Consider the following 24,167-nt stretch of genomic DNA (forward strand, 5'->3'; position numbering starts at 1 on the left):
GATGCCATTCCGCGTCTCACCCCGTTCTTTTCATTTTCTTCTCAGTGGTTGCTCTAAAGTGACAGCCTTGTCATTGCAATATTTTCCAAGCCTTTTTTCCCCACCCACAAAAAGTCTCATATTGGTCTCCTGTAGTGCTTGACTTTCTGTTTCCTTTTCCCATGAAGTTTCTACTAATTTTTCATTTTCCTCTTTGAGTTTCCACATTCAAAATTCAGTAGTCTCCGTCAGATTGGTTACTGCTTGTCTCGAACGTTCGTTTTCAGTCATTTTATTAGTGAAATTTTTACTTAAAGAAAGGAATTCTTTTTGCTGTAAGAGCTCTTTTTCCTTAAGTAGGTTTTGTAAAACATCTGTTTTCTCCGTCAGTGGCTTCATTTCTGAATCAGTTTGCTCACGTTGTTTTCTGTCTGGTTCGGAGGTGGCAGCCCTGGGACCAGACACTCTGCTGACCTTTCTCCAGGGTTCTAACTGTTGCTTCTTTCCCTACATTGATTTTCTCAGCCCTTGAAGCCCCTCTGGGAGGAACTGAGAAGATCACTGAGTTCAGCAGGTTTCACTGCCTTCAGAGAGACTGCGCTCTGTGGTCGCTGACCCGGTGGGGGGCTGTGGTGAAGTCACCTCCACCGGACCTGGGAGAGCCTGGCTGGCTTTGCAGAACTGCCCTGTGCTGAGCTGAATTCCTGCCGCTGCTTCTCCGCGTTTTGATCGTTGTCAGTGAGACTGTTTTCCTGGTTTAAGCTGCTCCAGCTCATCGTTCTAGTTTCAGCATCAGACAGTGCTCATTGGACTGTCAGTGCTTCCTCCACAGATGCACTTTGTACTAGGCCAGCTCCAGGATTGCCTGACCCAGTGGCTGCTGCAGCTTCTGCAGTCACTCACTCTTCAGCACGGTCTGTCTTCCCTTCAGAAGTTTCACTTACTTCCAAGTCTTCGTGGTGTAGTTGATGTCAGGAAGCAGCAGTGTGCTGGAAGCTCTGATGGTCACACCCCTGTTCTAGATCATTAGAGTTTCAAGTCTCTCATTCTCTGCTCTTGAAATTGCCTGCGTGGCTTCAGCCTCCTTCCTCTTAAGAGTCCGGTGTCTCTTCCTCTTTTTTGGGTTCCTTCATCAGCACCTCCTGTGTGAAGTTAGAGATGTGTCCTGTGAAGGAGGCCACGCTGCCCCCCACTGGCCCCAGGGAGCAGCCTTAGCCAGAGCCAAGGCCACCAAACCAGGAGGCCGTCACCTCTGGTCACAGGACTGACCTGGTCGCTCTCTCTGCCCAGAGCGTCCAGCGCCCTCAGACAAACTACCAACTGCCCAGGAATTGCATTGTGGGCGGGGCTAAGGGTCAAAGCTCCTAGACCCGTTGCTAGGCTACACCTGAGTGGGCGTGTCTTCCACATGGGGGCACCTGGGAAGGAGGAGGCCAGGCCTGGGCCTGAGGCAGGGCCCTTCTGCAAGACAGGGCTCCTCCAGGGCCTCCTGTTTTCTGTCAGAAAGTACACATTGCCTTCGACTTTCTTGTCGCACAGCTCGTGTTGTGATTTCTACGCCAGCGTATTTTTACATTTGAGGGAGAATTCACAGTGACACGTTCATCTTGAGAGCACAGGTGGGCGCGTTTGAGCGCAGAGCCCAGGCCTGTGCATCGGCACCTGCACCGGTCGCCTTCCCGCCCCGTTTAGAGCGCCCGCTGCCCCAGAGCTGTCTGTGAGCGCTGCCCGGGCCCCTGCAGGACGGGCTTGCGGGGCTTGCTCTGATCCCGGGCCCAGGAACTGACGGAGCAGGGAGCACCTTTGTTATGTTTGTAGGCGACACCAGGTTGGCAGATACGGTGGCTAGAATTGGGAGAAATTAAAGCAAACACCTTAAAAGATAAACAGAACACCCAGTGATAGGTAGGTTAGCGGTAGGTTCAGACTTTTAACTAACAATGGAAAATTGGCTACTAGAGTATAGTTACAATAAGGGTTATAACACTGCCTAAATGTTTTCATTTAGGTAGGAGCAGTGTAGGGTCAAAACTGTCTTTTCTCTCTTCATTGTAAGGAAGTTTAGTGGTGCCGTTTAAGAGCTCACTTGCTGGAGTTGTACCTTCTAAGTTTCTATCTGGGTTCCAGTAAATTACTGTTATCCTGGGCAGGTGTGCAACTGTTTCCTGGTCTATAAACGGAGTAAATGATAGTGCCCACCTTCTGCAGAGTGTTCTGCAGACTACTTATAATGAATGTAAAGTGCTTAGCTCAGGGGTTGGTCCACAGTAAGTTTTCAAATGCTGTAATTATTTCTTTTAGCGGTTCTAAAATGAGACTATTGTATTATGGGTATCAGAATATTTTTTTACCTTTAAGTTAGAGCATTTTAAAAGTTGGAAGTTCTGACTTATCATTTAAGAAGCTTTTGAGACCTTTCTCTTTTTCATGGCAGAGTTTTCAGTCACATTACTAACCTGGCCCCAAATACCATTAGGGAAGTTGGATAACGGTAAAGGGAATCTTTGTTTAACAGTATTTTCTTTATTCCAACTTAAAATACTTGGTTCCTTCCTTCTCTGTTGTAGCCCTTAACCATGCAGTCACTAGGATCCAGAACTCAGCCTGGAGACAACAAAACAGATCCTGAAGGTAAAACTGAAGGTAAGTGTTTTAATACATTTTCATTCTAGGAATGAAGCATGCTCAAATATATTATTAGATTTGCTGAAGACATTTGTCAACACTATACTACTGAGGCAGGATAGTAAGAATCTAGGAGAATAACTGGGCAAGTGGAATGGAGAAACTGAGGCAAGATCATTAAACAAGGACAAACAATTTGAACAACCTACATCCAGCTAGTGAATCGCAAGACCTTGTCTTCCCTAACCAAGGACACTTAAGAGCAAATGGTTTATACCTCTCCTCTCCAACCAGAGAATAGTGCATAGCTTAAATCACTGTGACTGGGAGATAGAGGACAGAGACCAATTAATGCCATTTGTGCCAGCCAAACCCAAGGACAGATGAAGTCAGGGCAACAAATATCAGAAACCCGATGAGAGCCAGACAACCCAAGATAAAAGCAAAGCAATGAAGTTTCCCAGGAATAATTTCAAACTCCCCGAGATGCTCATTTTGGTGTATCAGTGTATTAAAAACGCACCTGGAAAGCTGATGAATATTCTGCTAAAACCCTCCCCTCGGATTCTCCCTCTCAGAAGAAAGATAAAAGCCCCCAACAGGATACCAGCGATACTTCTCTCTCTGAAGCACACCCATGGCTTTTCTCAGGTGTGAACTTTCTACTTTCTTTCTCCTAAACTCTAAGGTTCCCCCATGAGACTTGCAACAAGGGGAGCAGCAGGCGGCAGCAGCTCACCCCAGGCCTGTCTCCAAGGCCCCTTTTTCTCTGACTTCCCTGTGAGCTAACAGCAGCCCCACCTTGGCTGACTTTTTTCCTACAACATTTCCAGAGAGCCAAAGCAGCCCCATGTTCTGGGACATCAGGCGACACAGAGACTGGTAATATTAGTCAAATATATCTTTTAATTAACGGCGTGAACAGTAATAGTTCTGGCTGGGGAGTTCAGTTGGTTAGAGTATCGTCCTGATACACCAAGGTTAGAGGTTCGATCCCCAGTTAGGACACACGTAAGAATCAACCAATGAATGCAGAAATAAGTGGAACAACAAATCTACGTCTCTCTCTCTCCCCTCCTCCTCCTCTTTCTCTCTCTTTAAAATAAATCAATCCATAAAAATTTAAACAATGGTTTTTAAAAGAGTTAACAGTAATAAACTGGTTTTAGAAAGAACTGGAAAAACTGCGAAGGGATCTGGAGGAGGAGAAGGCGATGAGAAGTAACCTGGAGGTAATTCATTTCTGCCAGCACTGGGGTTGCCGTCAGCACGAGGCAGGCGCGTTCCTCCAGCCCCGCTCGGTGACTGGTTCCCTCCCGACGATGCCGTCCTGCTTCCCTGGGCACTCCCTGCTGCTGGGTGGCCGATTAGTGGGTCTCTGTTGCCCCCTCACATTCCATCGGTGACTGAGCACAGCTCTGTGAGCACTGACTCGGTGGCAGTGCACGAGGCAGGGGGAGAACAAACGCACGTGGTCCCTGCCTCCTGAGAGTGTCTGGCTCTCGACCCCTGCACCCAGCGCTCCTTCCTGAGCTCTGTCCTCTCTCCTCAGCCCACCTTTTCCTCCCCTTTTGCTGGCGGCAGAGCTGGGGCAGAGCTGGCGGGGCTGACGTCCCGGTGGTGGGAACGGGATGGCGGAGAGTTTACTTTCTAACTGTAATGTCATCGTCGTCGCTGTGCTGCTGACGACAAGTTCGCTCATTTTATCTTCCGGAGCTTTCCCCATCCTCACTGACTGTGGTCTTCACTGCAGTCTGCATATGTCAGAGAAGGTGTGCCCTGATTTCCAGAGGCTGTCTCCTTTCTGTGTTTATTTTACCCTGTTCCCTATTTTTACCTGCCTCATGGCACCCACTTCTGTCAGCACTGTGACACGGAGAGGACATGGGACTTGCTGTTAAAAACGTCCGGCTTTATGACTCAGCCCTACACCATGTGTCAGTGAGGCCTCACACTCTGTGCAGGATCTCATCAGACACGTAACCACTCGTCAGGGTTACTGTTCCCGTGTTAACGGCGAAGAGACTGGGGTGTGGAATGATTAAGTCACCAGTGAAGTTGAAGTTTTTCTGTGTTTTTTTCCCTAGTCCTCACCAGAGGATATTTTTCCATTGATTTCTAGATAGAATGGGGGGGGGGAGGAGAGAGAAACATCAACGTGAGGCAGACACATCAATTGGTTGCCTCCTGCGCGAGCCCGACCAGGGCTGGGGATTGAACCTACAACCCAGTTATGTGCCCTTGACTGAGAATCAAACCTGGGTCCCCCTGGTCCGAAGGCCGATGCTCTAACCACTGAGCAAACTGGCCAGGGCTGGAGCTGACATTTGTAACAGAAGAAGCCAGACTTCAGAACCGTTGCTCATAGGGATTAAGTTATACTGTTTGAACTTGAGGAAGTTACGTAACGTTATTTGGTCTTAGTTGCTGAGGTGTTATATGTGAAGGTATTTGGTAAGTTATCAAAACCCCACTTTTACTTTTATATGATGCATCACTTTATTGGCCTTTTCCCTTCTTTCCATGAACATGCTCCATTTTTTTCCTCTTATTCATAAAACAAAGTGAAGCCTTTTTTCAGGTCCAGCTGTCCTCCTGATCTCCTGTCGTTTTCTCTATTCACTTGGGATTCATTTGTTGCAAAACACACTCACAACAGTAAACTCCTTTTGCCCACCCCTGTATAATTGTTAAATCCCCTGTTGTTTTACCCCTTACCTCTCCTCTGTGCTAACTTACTCTACTTTTCAGATATCTTGCTATTTCCCCAAATAATTCATGTTTCAAAAATAACACTAAGTCTCTCTTCTTAGAATGCTTCAGCGTGATCTAGTTTCCACTCATCCTTTCGTCCTCAGGTCCGAGGTTCCGTACCTCATGCTCTGTTCTAGTCTGAGTCAGATTTCTGCCAGCCCTCAAACGGATTGGGACCCCTCCATGGCTTCCCCACCTTTGCCTGGCCGCCTCTTCTCGCCCTTCGTACGACAGCTTACATACAAAGCTCTCGTACGAAGCATGGCCCTCCAAATCACATAGTTGTTATGTGTTCTCGTGACACACTTGACTTCACCTGTCATGACATTCTTCACACTGAAATGCAATGTTTGTTTAATTGCTTGTCTCCTCTGCGGGAGCTCATAAGATAGAACAAGCAAATGTACTTAATTTTGTACGTCCAGCACCCAAACTGGGAGACAGAACCCATGAGTTTCCAAAGAGGTTAAGTGACTGACTCACTCATTCTGGAGTAGGCCAAATCACAGGGGGAGTGTTCTTTGTCCAGATTGTTTTTCATATTTTGGTGCTGATATGTCACCTGGCTCTTCCTCCATGTCCATCTGTTCAGGTCACTGGATGTATGTAGGACAGACACTGGCCAAGATGCCGCTTTTCCTTTGCTTCACAAGCCTCATGCAGAAGTTCCCCTTCCAGCCGCCCCTCAGGTCTCCCATCTGGACTGGGACCTCCCCCCAAACACTGGCTTCATCACCCAACCCATGCCTCACAGGATACGTGCTCTGCTCGGGCCAGGCTCTGCGCGTGAACTGCCGTTAGGTGGTACCCTGTGGTCCTTATCAGCCACGTCCCTGTCTGCACTTTGCCAGCCCCTTCCTCTGCCAAGCACTTCAGCATGACTTAAGCAGTCAGCCAAATCATCACAGAGGGCTCTCGTATTAGGTCAGTTTCGTTTCTGTGCTAATCGCTATTGTAGAAACCACCTTACATTCCCCAAGACAAGACAAATGAACAGAGCATTTGACAAAAAGAACCTTCGCTTAGTGCTCTGGGGTTTTGTCTTTTAAACTAAACTGTCCTTTTCCTCCAAGGCATATGAGACCTCTGAGTATCACCAATCATTTGTTTGGGACAGGGGGGACTGTATAAAGCTGTGTCCTAGGATGTCCACGAACTTCGTCAAAACGAAGCATGAGGCATTCTGTGAATAATAATCATGTAAAAAAGGGTGTTTACTATCAGATAGCTGCTTGTGATATGACCAGTGTGCGGAGGTCACAAAGTAAATGACCCTGCTCCTGACATAACTGGGGCTTGAAGACCTCACATTTCTCTGTTCAGTGCTCTGAAGTCCCAGTCAAGGCACATGCAAAGGACCCTGTGGGCAGAAGAAAGAAATCATTGTTGGTCTCCCAGAGACAAAGCATCTTTAGTCTTTATGAAGTCAAATCTGTCTCCCCATCGTCAGCTGAAATGCTTCTCCTCTGCTCTTATCTGATTCCCACCAAACCAAAGATTGCACAGGACAAAGGCAAATGATCAAAGAGGACTTTCTTTTTTTTTTTTTTTTTTGTTCAGACAGAGCGGGAGGGAGAGAGAGGAAGAGAGAGAGAGAGAAACATCGATGTGAAGGGACACATCGAGTGGTTGCCACCCGCACGACCAACCAGGGCCGGGGACAAACTGCAACCGAGGTACGTGCCCTTAGCGGGAACCGAACCCGGGTCTCTCTGTACCGCAGGCCGACGCTCTAACCGCTGAGCCAAACTGGCCAGGGCAAAGAGGACTTTCTTTAAGGCTATTGCAACAGGGGAGAGAGGCCAGAACTTCCTCTGAACTGAACTCCACGCCACAGAAACAAAGAGGGGAGGGGTTTTAAGTTCAGAGGAAGCAGGTGGAGAAGGACGGGAGGGTGTTTAGTGGGAGGTTGATGATGGGATGTGTCCAGCACTCAGAGTTACTCCCTTAATTTGCACATGTTTTTCTCTGTGACTAGACCACCTCTGTTTATTGATTAGTACCCACTGGAGTTAGACCCCCTCCCCACTCAGAGACTGGGGGACGGGGATGCTGGTTACATTTCAACCAGATGGCTCTCAGGTCCTTGAGAAAGACACTCCAGGGTTATAAAACTGGCAAGAGATTTTTATTTATTTATTTATTTATTTTTGGCAAGAGATTTAAAAAAAAATTACATCTCAAGGGGTAGAAAAAGTATCTACAGTAGGACGTTTTCTCAGGTAAATGCATTAAGAAAAGGAAGGTCAGGGCCTAGAGTCAGCAAGAAGCCTAGTCAAGCTGAGGGAACTGTTAAGACCGCCTGGGTCACCCATCCCCCACCCAGCATTTCCCAGGAGCCCTTTTAGAATGTGAAATGGGGAGTACCAGGTTCCTGACTTCCCAGTTAAGCTAAGTGAAACCATAAATGACAAAGAAAGAGGACCTGCTAATTTTAATGTATTGTTTGAACATATTCAAGGGACAGTTGAATTTCCGAGTTGCACTTAGTACATAATTATTGTCCAGTAGTATATATATGTTAATTCTAAATCCAAAGTCAAAATTAATTAGTGGCCTGCTCTCTCTTACATAGGGAGTAATAAAAACAACTTTGATGAGAGATCAGAAATCCCTTTCAGTCCCCCATTTCTTTTTTCCTTTTTTAAAAATATTTTTTCTATATTGATTTTAGAGAGAGGAAGGGAGAGGGAGAGATAGAAACATCGATGAGAGAGAACATTGATTGGCCGCCTCCTGCATGCCCCACACTGGGGATCAGGCCCACAACCTGGGCATGTGCCCTGACCGGGAATCGAACGGTGACCTCTTCGTGCATGGGTCAGTGCTCAACCACTGGGCCACACTGGCTGGACTATTTCATCAATTTTTATCTTTTCCATAGCCTGAACCTTATAATCTCAGGAATGTGGGTCAATATTGAGCAGGATTGGGAAGTCCATTGGCATGTGTAGGGCTTCTACGACACGGACATCAGTAGTCAGAGAGTCTTACAGAAATTGACCTTGTTGAGAAGTTCTCTTGGTCTGGTAAAAGTGATCTCTGGCCACTTATCCCTTATCTATCCCTCTGCCAAGTTGTATTCAGGATATGATTTTAGCCACATTCCCATGGACCTAGTGGGCTTTCAAAATAAATATTCACAAGGATTTTGGGAAGTAGGACCTGTGCCTAACGATGGGCACACACATTAGCTTTAACACTCAGGGGTTTGTGCTGGGGGCAGGTTGTCCAATAACCCAGCCTTCCGATTAGGTTTGTGCACTCAGTAACCCCAGTGATCGGAGTAATACCCCAAGCTCAGGTGGACCCCATGCCCTTCTTCCTCTCCTCTCAGGAAGGTGGCTCTAATCCCTTATATAGCATTTTGGGTGCCAACTGTAAGAGCCCCCTAAGAAACTACTTGCAATGTTGCATTCCAGATGTTTCTAAGAAATAAATACGTGATTATCTCAAACACACACACACGTACAAAACAACAAACTCTGTGGCTGGGTCTTCTAGTTTCTAACTCTGTCGTTCAGATATAATTGGTGATGGAGTATACAGATGGACAGTGTCCAGTCCACATATAATAATATGTAAAAAAATGACAAAGAGTCTTAGTAAAAACCACCAGTTTGGGTTTGATATATTTTTTTGTGTTGTATGTGTTCTGCCCCTTTCTTTCTTTCTTTCTTTTTTAAAATAAAAGACTAGGCTCTAGCCAGGTAGCTCAGTTGGTTGGAGAATCGTCCTAATGCACCGGGGTTGCGGGTTTGATCCCTGGTCAGGGCGCATACAGGAATCAACCAATGAAAGTGTATGTGGGTAGAACAACAAATCCATGTTTCTCTCTCCCCTCCTCTCTCTTGAAAAACCTCAAATAAATATAAAAAATAAAAGGCTAAATCCTGTTAAGGATGAAAAGTGAACTAAACAATAATAATAATCACTAATTTTGAATATTTATTGTATGCCAGGCACTGTATTTTTAATTTACTCCTAGAAAAAAACCCTATGAGATTGATACTATTTGCCATATTGTAGAACTCTGACTGACAACCTCTGGAGCAACTCGCCTGGGAAGCCAACTGTATCCTCTACTGCAATCAGTCAAGAGAGACCAGGACCTGGTTCACGACTGCCAGCTCCCCTGTTGGACTGCACCCTTCCAGCTCAGGACCCACCAGAGAAAGCCCTAAACCAGTGATCCAAGGAGCCCTTGTAGAGAGCTGACCTCCGGCTTTCCCATACCACTCGCGTCCAATCAGAGCATCCGTGAAGCCTTCCTATTTTCACTATTATCAAAGAAAAATCGCACCAAGGTTAAACAGGTAAGACTTTATTCAAGACCATTGCAATAGGAGACTGAACTCAACCCCTCTGAAACAAAAGGCGGACGGTTTTGAAGCCCGGGGGTGAGCTAGTGGCCAAGTACTGGAAAGACAAGAGGGCAGGCTGGTCATTGCCAGCAAGCCAGCTGTTTGCTCATGAAGTTGGGCTCCTACCCTCGGGAGCACTGTCTTTCTTGATTACCTTTCAAAGGGATGGCCCCCCCGGGACCTTAGAAAAGACATTCCTAGGTTGTAGATGTCCCAAGAGGTTAGGAAATTTACATTTCAAAGGGTAGAGAAAGAATTTACCCTTGCAAGTTTTCTCAAGTAAATGCTCAGGAGAAGGGAGGTCAGGAGCCTGTAGTCAGGACTAAACCTGCAGGAAGTTTAGTCAAGCTGAGAATAAGTCATGGTTGTATTCGTCACTGCAAAGCTTTGCCACTGCCCTGCCTTTGCTTCCCTGCCAAAGGCATGTGATGCTGACTGGTGAAGGCTGCAGTCTCCTAAAAGCACCCACTCCGTCTTATAGACACCTGAGTTAGGATGTCAGGTTAATGCCCTGCTTTCAAGTAGCCTGTGGGCTGCCTGGTGCCTGGAACTCGATCGAATTCCTCGTGTCTTTTCAAAGGACAGTGAACTGTTTCTTTTCTGATCTAGAGGGGTTGGGAAGCTTTTTGCCCTAAAGAGGAAAGTACAGACTGGAGTTATAAAGAAGTCCACGGATCACCAGTTACCGCCTTTGTTTTCATATCTGAATCAGTTGAAGGCTCCACCTTCCCCCACCTCCGGGCCAGGGATTACAGGGGCTGCAAGTCCTGACTGGCCGGCCGCACGGTGAACTGTGCTTTCTTTAATGACTTCCTGCCCTCCTTCCCTTTGTTTCCGTATTGTTGTACATTCTTAGATAATGAACGAACATTTCTGATAAAGATAATACAAGAACATAAAGATATTCGGTCAGGAGGCACCACATACAAGATGGTGGTCCCATTAAGATTCTCATGGAGCAGAGAAACCCCTATGGCCTGGTGACTTCCTAACCATCCTGAAGTCACACTGCGAAGCCTTCCTCACGTGTTTGTGGTCACGCCTCTTGCAGTGCCAGCTGCACCCAGTAAGTGCATGCAGGATGCACACTAGGGAACACTTGATGATAACAAATGACTGTTACTGGTTTATGTATTTACTATACTATAATTAAAAAAAAAATTTTTTCTTTGATTTTAGAGATTGGAAGGGAGAGGGAAGGAGAGAAACATCGATTAAGAGAACACTGATTGGCTGCCTTCTGCATGCCCCCCACTGGGGATCTGGCCCACAACCTGGGCATGTGCCCTGACCGGGAATCGAACTGGTGACCTCTTGGTGCATGGGTCAATGCTCAATCACTGAGCTACACCGGCTGGGCTACTATGCTATACTTTGTATTATTATTCTACAGCATACCCTTTCTACTTATAATAAAACAGCGTGCTGGGCCCAGCCGGTGTGGCTCAGTGGTTGAGCAGCAACCCATGCACCAGGAGGTCGTCGGTTCGATTCCCGGTCAGGGCATGTGCCCAGGTTGTGGGCCAAATCCCCAGTGGGGGGCATGCAGAAGGCAGCTGATCGATGTTCTCTCCCATCGATGTTTCTCTCTCTCTCTCTCTTCCTCTCCTTTCCTCTCTCTAAAATTAATAAAGAAAAAACATTGCGTGCTGGAAAACAGGACGTCGTTTCCCCAGCAGCAGCCTCATCATACATCTTACGTTTAGCACATCTCTTGACTGCATTCTTTTCTCTTGTACTCGACATAATCTCTTTGTGTTTATTTATTCAGTGTAGTGTAAATGCACCGCATTGTAAAATCTGAAGTAGTGCGCAGCCATGTCCTGGGCTCTCACGTTCACTCACTACCCACTCTGACTCGCCCAGGGCAACTTCCAGTCCTGCAACCGCCAGGCATGGTGAGGGTCCTATACGGGCGTACAGTCTTTTTTGTCGTTTACTCCATGGTTTTACTGTACCTGTTCTATGTTAGATACACAAATACTTAGCACTGTGTTACAGCTGCCTACAGGATTCTGTAGTGACATGCTGTACCGGTTTGTAGCCTGCAGCAGTGGGCTCTAACACCCAGCCTCGGTGTGTAGTAGGCTACACCATCGAGGTGTGTGTGAGCACGTTCTAGGATCTTCACCCAAAGAGGAAAACACCTAAAACGTGAACATGCATGTTTAAGGATGTATGTATCTCTGTCTTTAAGCCACACAAGACTGTACTTTTAACTCCAGTAATCCATCAACTTTGGAATAAAAGGGCCTTTTAAAAAATTACAAAGCTTGCCCTGGCCGGTTTGCCTCAGCAGTTAGAGCACTGGCCCGTGGACCAGAGAGTCCCGGGTTCGGTTCCCACTAAGGGCACGTACCTTGGTTGCAGTTTGTCCCCGTCCCCGTTGGGGTTGTGTGGGTGGCAACCAGTCAATGTGTTTCTCTCACATCCATGTTTCTCTCTCTCTCCCTCCCTTTCTCCATCCCACTCTATCTGAAGGTAAATACAAAAACATCCTCGAGCGAGGATAAAAATAAATAAATAAATAATAAAAAATTACGAAGCTTTTTAGGGCTGTCTTTGCCTAGTCAAAAATCAATATACACTTGACTTCACTCTTTGGTAATCTCTAAATGTTTTAATAATTCAAACAAAGTATTATTTCCACTGCACGGTTAACAATGAAGGGGGACTATGGGAAAAATGAAAACTTTTTAGTTTTTATTAGTGACAAAGTAAAACACAGAAGTACATACAGCGTGTCAATGCTTGTCAAACTTCAGTGTGAATCACCCCGGGATTTGGTCAAGCTGCACATTCTGATCAGGTAGACTGGGGGTGGGGGCCTGGCAGTCTGAATTTCTAGACTTTCTCGAAGATGCCTATGCTGCTGGTTCACTGACTACACCAGGCATTAGTTCATGGAAAGACAATACTCAGATTTTATATGTAGTTTATGCTCAGGAAAGTATAAGTGTACATACATAAAAATAGAAGGAAAGCAATAAAACCAGCCTGGAAATATACCAAATATGAAAACAGGTGTGGTATCACTGGTGAATTTTTGTTTTCTTTTATTCTATTTTTCTTTTCCCTAGCAAAATGGTTCCTCAAATTTTTCTGTAGTGAATCTACTTTGTATTTTAATAGAAAGCTCTTTCTCTCTTTCTTTCTAGGCAGCAAGTCATATGTATTGAATCTCAAAAGTGACAGAGGTTGTGGACAAAGGTTTTAAGAGCAGTTGACACTTGCCTGATCCCTGGTGGTTATGTGATTGTGATATTGTCCTATGGTCTCCTGAGTGGCCAGGCGGTCCTCGCTGTGATTCATCCACCTAAGACACTTTTAGATGACATGTTTTGGTGAGGTGGTGGTGAGACCAAGAGCTAAGACCCAGCCATTCTCAGAGATATCTCGGTACTGAGGATTTCCACGGTTCGCTTCGGATTCACCTCCCGGGACGCTGTGAGTGGGGAAAGATTCCTCCGGCTCCTCACAGGACGGGGTTCTGCCCGGATCAGGAAAATCTGTGAAGCAAATTCAACAGTACTTCAACTTACTTCTTTTCATATCAGGGAAACATCTATCTAAAGGAAACCGATGAGTACATTGCAGGCATTTAACAGGGAGGTTGTAAGTGCTGTAAAAAGAATTTTTACTTAAAGGAGTTAAAAATAACCTCACCATATTTGGATGAAAGGTTTGGTGGGGTTCACTGTTTGGGGTGATCCATTAGACACGGTTGTCATTAGGTAGTTTTATTTATTTGCAGCAAGTAAAGGAGATGTGATTTATTCACATCCAAAGCTCTGTCTTCCTGAAAGGGAGGCTTTGCCATTGCTGATATCCACTACGTATTTCGTTAATTACATGTTGATTTCTTCCTTGCAGGTGGCTACTCTTATCAGGTTGGCTTCCTATCAAGGTCATCCTATTTAGAACTCTTTCTTGTAAAATACTGTGCTACATTTATAGCATTTAGTAGGAACTGCCCAGACCTTGAGGCCCTTGTCCTATCTAACACATGAAGTTGCACTGACTTGAATAAATACATTGTAAAAGAAAGGAGACTGCCCTGGCTGGTTTGGCCGAGTGGTTAGAGCTTCAGCCTGCGGACCAGAGAGTCCCGGGTTGGGTTCCCACTAAGGGCATGTACCTTGGTTGCAGTTTGTCCCCGTCCCTGCTTGGGGTCGTGTGGGTGGCAACCACTCAATGTGAGATGTTTCTCTCTCTCTCTCTTCCTCCCTCTCTCCCTCTCTCTCTATCTGAAGATACATGCAAAAAAATGTGCTCGGGTGAGGATAAAAAAAACAAAGGAGACAAAATGAAAACAATTGTGCCCTTTCTGCTTTGCTCTTCCAACAGAGCATCAGATTTAAAATCCCAGAGGGAAAACAAACTAACCTGACAGGTCCTAAAGTATTCAAAGCTTCCACCAGCCACAGGAATAAGCAGTATGTGAAACCCCTTCCAAGACTCAAGCATGGTGCACAGTCAGTCTTTGAACGTTGGGGTGAGTCTTTATTACAAGATGTCAAGGTCATTTCTAAGGAAATGAAGGAATGGATTTACTGATACTTTAAGTGTTGGGAAAAGCTAGAAAAATGTCTTTTTCAGCACAGGAGAAAAGAGTGAATAATAGCCACTGGTTTTAGTTCTGTAGGATTTCTTGGGCTCTATGCCTTCAGCTGTTTGTTTATTAAATAAAAAAACTAAAGCCTGAATAGGATGAAGGCAAACGAAAAATAAGAATGGCATACTAATAATAATAATAATAGCCAACTTTGAGCATTCACTTTATGCCAGGAATTGTTCTAAGTATTTTTCATTTAACTTCATCCTAAGGGAACAAACACCCCATGAGGTTGATAGTATTTGTTATCCCTATTTAACAAACAAGCACACAGAGGCACACGGAGACCAAGCACTTGCCCAGAGTCACAGTTAGACAGAGGTGGAGCAGTTCTGAACCCAAGAAGCTGAATTCTAGAGTTTGCCTCCACAGAGAAGGCAACCAGTGATGCTCCCATTTTTGATCAATGTTAAAGAGGCTTTTCTTGACTATATATAGTCAAAGCTCTATCAGGTGGGGCCTGGGATGACTCACGACCAAATTTATTAACTCAGGTCTGAAATCTGTCTGCCAAGAAGTTTAACCTCATAGGCAGGGTTGTTGGGGAAGGGGAAAAAAAAAAAGTAATTTACTTTATGGGGCCTTTATTACCTGTTCTACCCACCAAGCAGTTTTGAACACAGATGAGCTCAGGTCCTGAATTCCTCTCTCAAGTGAGGGTCTCACGGGCCTGAGAACTGTTAGTGGTGCCTCTTCAGCCAACAGGCCTTGTAGGACTCGGACATCAAGGTGGCTTTAGTACTTCTCATAAATAAGAGTTGGAAACCCCAGGGTGCCCTCGGCCATCTTTTGACTCCCTGGAAATAAGTTCCTCTAAAGATCATTCCCAGCCGTTAGCAGAGAGGTGATCCTGTCTTTGTCTAACTTAGTGCAGTTGGTTTTATCTGGAATTATTGAAGCACGTATTTGTTTGTCCCTTTAGGATGGCGAGCACCTAGATATCAGGAACCGCGCTGCTAGTTGACAATTTCACAGCTTCAGTAGAAATCAATATGGAGTTCCAGTCTCCTGTCTGAATTTTGCCCTGAATACGCTGACCACACGCCAGAGACTCTGCTACACATCTAAGAGTGAAAGCCCTTTACAATTTGAATTTTATGACTGATCATAAAAGGTTTGGCAAACAGTGGCCCACAGATCAAATCAGGACCATCACTCTTGCTTTTGTATGGCCTGTATGCTGTTTTTTTTTTACATGTTTAAATAGATGGGGAAAAAATAAGAATAATATTTTATGACATTGGGAAATAATATGAAATCTAATTTTAGTGTCCATAAATAGTTTTATTAGCACACAGCCACCTGTATTATTTGGTAAGCAGATGCTTTACTAGCTGGGTGACCTACACAGGCCACATGACCTCTAGGCCTAGGTTGGCTTATCTATAAAATAGGGACATACTGTACCTATCTTGTGTGCCAGGAGGCAAGAAGTGGACATTTGAGGGCATTTTAAGCTCTAACCTGAAACAAGGGGCACAGAGCGAGTGGGTATGGTAGGGGACACTGCTGAACAAAAGCCAAGTCCCCCTTGTCTTGTTACTTCTTGCAGTAACCAGGTAACACCCCTTCAGCCCTGCTGGTCAAGCAATGCATCTCCAGGGAGGTGCTGGGCTCCTCAGATTCCCAAACCAGGCCACACTACTAAAGGGATAATAAAGGTGGTCTTTAATTTAAAAAAAAAAAAAAAAAAAGGAATAAATAAAATAAAAATGAGTTTTTTCCATAGCACCAAAAGAAATATTTTTTCAACAGCATCAGGAGAGATGTAGTTTCAGTACAGTCTTGACTACATATCTTGTTAATAAAGTAACCATGGATCTGCCCTGGCTGGTTTGGCTCAGAGGTTGGAGCGTTGGCCTGTGGACCAGAGAGTCCCAGGTTCAGTTCCTGCTAGGCCCTAGGGGCTAGGGGCATGTACCAAAAAACAAACCAACAACCATGGACAAGAATAAGATATATAGTCATTTTAAGGCAAACTATACATTCGCCTTTTACATTTCCACCTTTAGATCAGAAGATTTATCTGCAGTATTTTAAACATTAAAATAATTAAAAATTTCAGATTAAAAGCACTTTTACTGAACTATAGTAGACAATTTGGGGTAAAAGTCTTTTAAGTGGCACTTAAATGTCAAAAAGAAAAACTCTGCTTATTAGAAGAAAGTCGAAACTGTTTACTTGCTGCTCTGTTTAAATTTTCCCATTTATTTTTTTCAGCTTTTAAAAAACAAGCCTCTCTCCCCATCTACTCCCACTCCCTTCGCAGAAATCAGACCTCAAACTTCATTCATGCCTTTAAGTCTCACAGAGAAAGCGGGTGGCAGAAAAGAGACCAGTGAGAGGTATTCCACCACGAGAATTAACAACAGATTTTCTTCAAAATAACCACATTCTGTTCATTTCAAAATACCTGTTCTCTCCCTCTTCCGAGCGACGCGGGTCTCCAGCCCCTCACAGCGCTGAAGCCACGAGAGGTATCGCGTTGCTCACACTGCTTCCACCTGTTCGGTGCGGGCGGCTGCCTCCGCCGAGCGCCGCGCCGGCCCGGAAAGTCCTTGCTCTTGGTTAATTGCAGGTTGGGGCTCCCGGAAGCGCATTTTCTTTTCTTGAGATTAATCGCTTATCCGCCAGCCCAGAAACATTCCTCGGGCTTCTCCCTCCCGTTTTATCTCCTCGGGGAATCCGGTCCTTGTGGCTGTGAAAAGATCGTCCCTCCGCAGCGCAGACTCCGGGTGCCAATCTCTGTGCCAAGAGAGCGCGGGGTTCTCCAGGGGTCCCCGCGCCCCAGCCTGCTTCACTGCTTGTGGGTGCGGAACGTGAGCACGCTCATGGAGCGCTCCTCGGTCCGCGTGGCCACACAGCCCCGAGTCCACTCGGTCAGCTGGACCTCCTCGGTCGCCTGGTAGTCCACCACCCGCACGAGCACGGGTCTGGGCGGGCGGGCGCCGCCCCGCGGCGGGGCCCTGCGGGGAGCGTCCCCTCGGCGGCCAGAAGGCCGCTCTTCTCCTGGCAAGCGGGGAGAAGGGCGCCCCGGGTCGTCTGCGCCCGCCGGAGAAAGGTCCTCCCCACCGGCCACCTCTTCCCATGCCGGGTCCGCGCGAGTCCCCAGCCCTCTCTCGGGGTGGAGAAGAAAGAGCACTTTCTCTCTGACCCGGGACGCGGAGTCCAGATTCCCCTCCGCTCCGCAGCCCTCGTGGGCGCCGCCCGGGCTTCCGATCGCCACCGCCGCCGCCGGATTCGGGGCGCCGGAGGCCAGGGGGGGCCCACGCCCCACCTCCGGCGGAAAGGACCGGGCTCGCCCCAGGCTGAGGGGGGAGTGCGCGAGACGCGTAGCTCCACGGAGACCCGGGGCCCCCATCCTGGTAGGAGGGTCATTCATTCGTTAGTTCCTTCACCGGTTCAGACCGCAAACTACTGCTGATTTCTGGAAAGCGCGGGACAGGACGCCCGGGGTGTGGTCACGCTGCACCCCCCCCCCCCCCCGCCCCTTGCCCTGGGCGCCCCGCCCGCCAGAGCTGAGGAGGCGATCACCCTCCGCCTGGAGCAGAGCTCAGCCCGTCCCTCCACTCACCTCGCACCCTCCACCCACCTCTCACCCTCCATCCCCGGGGCTTTTAGTCTTTTAAAGACAAAGGCCTGAGAGCCCCTGATATATTTCTGGTTCTATCTCCTCTTACCTACTTTTTCCACTTTCCCTGTCTTTCCAGAGCCGAGGCGCAAAACACCCCGGTACTGCACCCTTTTGAATTGCCCAACAAAGTATGTCTTTGCAGGGACGCTCCTCCAACTGAAGGAACAAGGAAGTTTGCTTTTAAAAAATTATATGAGTTCATCAAATTCTGAAAAACGGTTTCCTGACCGCTCGGAATGCACTCCCACCCTACTGCCAAGACCATGGAATGTGGATCAAAGGATCAGACCGCGAAAGTTGAAGCCTTTGAGTAAAGGGCTTTTGTTTGTGGTCCTTCCTTTGGAATGCCAGGGTGGTAGGACAACGGTCATGTTGGCTGCAGCAGGACTGGTGGGGTCAGACTGGACCTGGCTTCAGCAATGGTGGTATTTAAGTCTAGCTAGGAAAGAATGCAGAGCCAAGTCAAACTATAAGGGAACATTTATTTAGAAAATCAGAGGTGGAAAAAATGAATGGTAGAAAAAAAAAGGGCTCAGAAGAGAGTTAACAGAGGCAAAAGAAGGGCCATTGGAGCTTTGGAGTGTGGGAGGTAAAAGTGATGTGCCTGAGGGGGAGGGGAAAGAAGAGGGTGTGCTCCCAGAAGGGAGAGCAAGCTGAATCCTCGGTCCTAAGGGTTTCAGGGGTGGAGATTTTAGGGGGAGGGTCCCCGGTGAAGATCTCAGTAGAATATTCAGTAGCTTCCCAGGTGTGTCTTTTCAGGGTTGTGGTATCCACTGATTGATTGGCTGGTGCCAGGGCAGGGGGGTCGTTATCCAATGCAGCTGGTCCTGAGGTCAGCCTTGGTGTCCTTTTCCTGGTTTTGCAGTTTTTCTGGGCCTGGAGCTGAAATACAACTGAGGGCTAGATGATATCTCTAGGGAGGAAAGTCAGGGGGTCTAAACCGCATGACCAGCGATACACTCCGGGAGGAAAGGTCACCCTGGGGATGAGGTCCCACCCTATAATTGTCCCTTGCTATGCACCCCGGGGCTTTCCACCCTGGTGACCTTCTGTACCTGGCGTGTTTTTATTCTGCTTGTGTCTAACTGCCTACCACAGTCGCACCTGTCTTCATTTTTGGTTATAATCAACATGTATCCCTGGAACGGATTTAGTGCCTTTGATCAACAGAAGCAAAACACTAAATGAACTTCTTGAGGATTCAAAATTTTGTGTTCATGTCATTTTTAAATTTCATCCTTCACTCCCTCACCTCCCCTTCTCTTTAACTCCAGAGGTTAAAAATACATGGATCTCTGCGTAGGCTCTTGGCGTCTACTCGTTGCCAGGCCCCCTGCCACACGATCCTTTGCCGGAGGTTAACGGGAAGAGAGCTCAACAAGGAAAATAGGAGCTTAGTTTGTGATTTCCAGTTCACTCTTGGTAGCAGGTGCTTGTTTTATCAGAAGATGCTCAGTTTTCCTGTAAGCTTTAGCAAAATGAGTGCAATGGGAGAAAATTATGCCCATATATGAAGGACCAAGTAGAATGGTGAGATATTTGGAAAGAGGGGACTCTCTGATGTCTGCCAGATCATAGAATAAAAAAAGTGTGGTAAGAGTGAGAAAACGTCGGTCAGAGCTGGCTGACTAGATGTCTGACCTTGGGCTGGTTTCTGCCAAGTCACAACTCACTAAAGTTTTTAGGTGTTTTATACAAGGATTGTTCTAAGCACTCTGTACATTTAAACTCATTTACTCTACAATAAACTAAGGAAGTAGTAGTGATACTGTTGTAATTAAACTGGTTACTAATAATAGGAAACAAGCAAAAGGAAGGCCAGGCACTTTAGGCATGTCATTTGGGAAACTTCGCTAGGAAGCTACAACTTGATACTCCCCAGGGGTCCAATAAAGGGGAGAGAGACCCATGCCCAGTAAAGCTGGGGTGATATAGGGAAGGTACTTGCTGTCAGTCACACGTGGAAACTAAGATCATTGGCCAGAATGGGCATGGTCATTGCAAAGGCAAGAAATTTCGGATATTTAATCCCCTGAACAAAGGAGTTCATGCTCTTCCTTCCTCTTGCTGCTCTTGGGATTCTTGGGACCAACTCCGGGCTTGTGTTCCCTTGCCCTTGCCCTCATGGCCCTCAGCCGGGTGGACTCCACACACAATGGTAATGGACTGTGTCTAGCTGGATACTGGACTGGACCCGGCTCCAACGAGGAAACAGAAGTCTGGACTCTGACTCTGCTTCTAGCTTGGCTGAAGGGATGTGATTCCATGGAAATAAAGCTTTTCTGCCACGTCTCATCCTCTGGAAATGCTTATCTCAGTGGTATTCCAAGAACCCGACTTCCACCGATAAGAGAAGCATTACTATAGTCTCCTTGAAAACTTTAAAGGACAGGGAGGTAAAGTATTTGTCCAAGGTCAAGCACTGATAAAGATTGGAGCCAGAAATTACCTTCCTGTTTTAAGCCTATAACGTAATGTTCTTTCCTGTTTATTTATTTAACCAGTAATTACTGAGTGTGTGCTAAATGTCAGCCACCATTCTAGGGGATGGGGACATCTAGGGGGAACAGACCAAATTGCTTGTCTTCTTGAAGTTTGCTTCTTTATATGTAGTAACATACATCAAATTATCTGTCCAAAAATAGGAGATAATGAATGAACTTTAATGTACATGAAAATCACCTGCAAATTAATGCCCTAACTTGCTATAAGATTCTGTTCTTATAGGTTTGGGGTAAGGCTTAGAATATGGCATTTTAGCAAGACCCTGAGTAATTATGATGCTAGTAGTCTGTGGACAATTTTGTAAGAAACATCACCAAAAATCTGCTGAAAATCAAGGCCTTTTTTGTTGCCTTCAGTTGGTGATAAGAACACTGTATTTTCCTTCCTTACAGGAATATTCGGGAAATTCCAATGAAGAGGTCTGTATTCTGAGGGAGGCCTAATGTAAACTACAAGATTTATTGCTTCCAATATTTTCGTATTCAGTATGTCAGTATTGGAGAATGAGAAAAACCTGTTTGTTGAGAAATGAGACAGTCGCGCATCATATAGCACCTGAATTTCTAGATGTCAAGAAGTTGTATGTAAATGCATAAAAGAACGTTAAGAGGACATACTAAATAAATGAAACTTCAATGAGACAAAGCCTGAAAAGAATATAAACCTGTGCTTTAATATCTCCAAGTGCCTGAGAGGCTGAGAAAGGTGGTGGTAAGTGGCCCACGTGCTTCCTCTCTGAATTGTCTATTTCAGTTTCGGGCCAGTGAGGTAGTCAAATCACTTCTATCCCAGAGGTCTGAAAAGTCATGGCAGACATTGTGCCCTGGTAGAGTCAAAGGAACCCTGTCATGCCCTACTGGTGTGGCCCAGTGGATTGAGCGTGTTCCATGGACTGAGAGGTCCCAGTTTGATTCCAGATCAGGGCACGTGCCCAGGTTGCAGGCCTGATCCCCAGTAGGGGGCGTGCAGGAGGCAGCCAATCACTGTTTCTCCTTCACATCGAGTTTTCTGTCTCTCCCTTCCTCTCCCTCTAAAAAAATAAAAAACATATTAAAAAGAAGAAGAAGAAGAAGAAGGCTGCCATTGGTAACCCAGCTTCACAAGGACCCGACCCTCTCATTTTGCCTGTTAGATTCAGATGTCATTTAAAATTCTTATATCATCATACTTAGTTATTCTAGTACCTTTGCCTTTAGAAGGTCTGTCCTTCACGTGCAGGCCTCTGGCTTTCTTTTATAGCCATAGTAATATTTTATAGCTTTCTTCTCCTATCAAATCTAAAATTCTTGACTTGAAAAACTGGTCTAGTAAACAGTTTTTTACTTGTGAAAAAGTAAGAATAAAGCAGCCGTGCCGGCAGCCAGGCCGTGTTGGTACCAACTGCACATAACGAACACTCACGTAATATAAACACTGTCCACGTGAAGGACACTCTGCGGCCACAGACAAGGCCACTGCAAAACTCCCCTTACTAAACATCCCCCTTATGGCAAACATGAGTAGCCCTGGCTGCTTTACCAACGACACCCGCGTCTGCTCCTGCTTGAATTCTCTCGTTTCCTAGATAAAAATTGCCAAGGCCCCCTTTCTCTGAGTCGCCCCAGTTCCAGGCGAGATCTAATGAAGCACTAGCTCCTGCTTCCTTAGAATCATCTAACTTAAGTCTGAATCCTATGAGAAGTCCCTCCCAACTCCATGTAATAAATGTCCCATAATTTCTCAAGGGTACATTCTGACTTGCTGAAGCGAAATAAATACATGTAAATTATTTTTTTAGTGCAGGTATGTCCTTGCTGGTCTTTGGCTACTGGGAATTAAAATTTGTTAATTTGGCCTAGCTGGTGTGGCTCAGTAGTTGAACATTGACCCATGCACCAAGAGGTCGCAGGTTCGATTCCCAGTCAGGGCACATGCCCAGGTTCTGACCGCGAGCCCCAGTGGGGGGCATGCAGGAGGCAGCCAATCGATGCTCTCTCTCATTGATGTCTCTTCTCTCTCTCTCTCTCCCTCTTTCTTCCTCTCTTTAAAATTAATAAATGAAAAAAAAAACGTTAATAAAGTAAAAAATATTCTGAACGGACTGCAAATGAAAATACCAACTTAAAAAAATTGTTAATTTGGAACATATAGTGCCACACCCTGAAATGAAATAGGAACATCTGTTGGCGCAGGGGGAGGGTGGGGTGAAAAGTAAGGGGATATACTTCGGCCAGAATGGACTTTTTATTGCTTAGCTACAAACCACTTGAAGTGGCTCTGGCATTAGGAAATCAATCAATACATCGATTGAATCAATACATTAATCAAATAAAGTAATACAGTAATAGGGTTTTATTTTTAAAACAGGAAATGCAGAGTTGTGGCCAATGGAATGATAAAGACATTTTTGTTTCAGCATATTGGCTATAGTTGGAATTTCTACATCTGGTTTGACAGTTCCCGTGACACTGTTTATAGGGTTCTTGGTACACCAGCAGGGTCGGAGCCTATTGGTGCCTTGGACAGCGAAATTCACAATTTGGACAACAGTTGTGCAGCAAAGACTCTTGGGCTCACTTACTCTTCCTGGGTCTGTCGATAAATCATTTTGTTTTGATGATGTTTTTCATCTTTAGAATGATAAGCCTGTCATATTATGATGGGTTGTGCTCACACACACATCAATTTTATCAGGAAATAGATCCCGGTGGTTCCCAAGGATGGCTGCTCATGAAGCTCAGCCCTCTCCTGACACTAATAAATCTGACCAGGGAGTGGGGCAGGTGCAGGCAGGATTTTTCTCCTTCAGCAACCCTGTCTGAAGGGGTCATGGATCACTCGATAATGGAGCTTATCAATTGCATGCAAGGTATGCATCCACCACAAACAACTCTTGTGTTGCTAAGTAGATGCAAGAATTTCTGTTTCTAGGAATTAATCCTGGGGAGACAAAACTGAAAGACTTGAAACAGCCAAATTTTCCAGTTTGAATGAGATTGGACTACCGCGTTACTTTTCTTTAAAAAAAATTATTTATTTATGTATGTATTTATGTACTTTATTGATTTTTGTTTTTGAAAGTATTACAGATGTCCCCCATTTTTTTTTTCCTTTTTTTCCCCACCACGTCCACAGCCAAACTTATCCCGGGGTCCCAGGGCAGGGGAGCCAGGCCCATGAACTGCGGCGCTCGCTGTGGAAGTCATCTGGGCCAGCCCGCTACAGTGGGAACAGGGGTTGAATCTGACTTGGCTGCGACAGATGTCCCCCATTTTCAAACTTGATTGCACATTGGAATCACCTGGAGAATACATTGAAGAAGTATTATCTGTGCCCTGGACTGTGTGACTCCCTTGGTTGGGGCTTCGTTCTGTACCTCAAAGGTGGTAGGTTCCATTCCTGGTCAGGGTGCATCAGGGAGGCAACTGATTGATGTTTCTCTCTCTCTCTCTAAAAAAAAGTATTATCTGGCCCACTAGAAAAGATTTTGATTCTGTTGGCCTAGGGGTCAGCTGGGGTACTGGAAGTTTATAAATACCTTCCCAGATGATTCTAACACACCACCAAGTAAGAGCACTACTGACATAGATTATCTTTTAGGATTAATATTTATTTACTTTTTATCCTCACCCGAGGACATTCTTCCATTTTTTGTTCAGACAGAGTGGAAGGGAGAGAGAGGAAGAGAGAGAGAGAAAAAAAACATCGACAT

General features: G+C 45.9%; 2 protein-coding genes and 1 non-coding gene across 3 annotated transcripts in view; 1 reads left to right on the forward strand and 2 right to left on the reverse strand.

Annotated features, from left to right (window-relative positions):
- The window catches only part of LOC118621223 (CD2 associated protein), a 160,142-nt gene extending 150,532 nt beyond the window's left edge, over window positions 1–9,610 (forward strand). The window contains exons 15-16 of the mRNA XM_036248571.1: window positions 2,547–2,622; window positions 9,388–9,610. Coding sequence (XP_036104464.1) covers window positions 2,547–2,622; window positions 9,388–9,395 — 84 coding nt within the window. The 3' untranslated portion in view covers window positions 9,396–9,610. The remainder of the gene's footprint in view (window positions 1–2,546; window positions 2,623–9,387) is intronic.
- Window positions 9,611–17,134: 7,524 nt separating this feature from the next.
- On the reverse strand, window positions 17,135–17,719 carry CUNH6orf141 (chromosome unknown C6orf141 homolog). Its single transcript, XM_036247951.1, has one exon. The coding sequence runs from the start codon at window positions 17,717–17,719 to the stop codon at window positions 17,135–17,137; it is 585 nt and encodes a 194-aa protein (XP_036103844.1).
- Window positions 17,720–23,578: 5,859 nt separating this feature from the next.
- LOC118622116 lies at window positions 23,579–23,712 on the reverse strand. Its single transcript, XR_004957938.1, has one exon. It is a non-coding gene; the product is annotated as a small nucleolar RNA SNORA5 (small nucleolar RNA).
- Window positions 23,713–24,167: the final 455 nt, after the last annotated feature.

The sequence above is a fragment of the Molossus molossus genome, unplaced genomic scaffold (genome assembly GCF_014108415.1).
Source record: "Molossus molossus isolate mMolMol1 unplaced genomic scaffold, mMolMol1.p scaffold_m16_p_8, whole genome shotgun sequence".
Taxonomy (NCBI): Eukaryota; Metazoa; Chordata; class Mammalia; order Chiroptera; family Molossidae; genus Molossus; species Molossus molossus.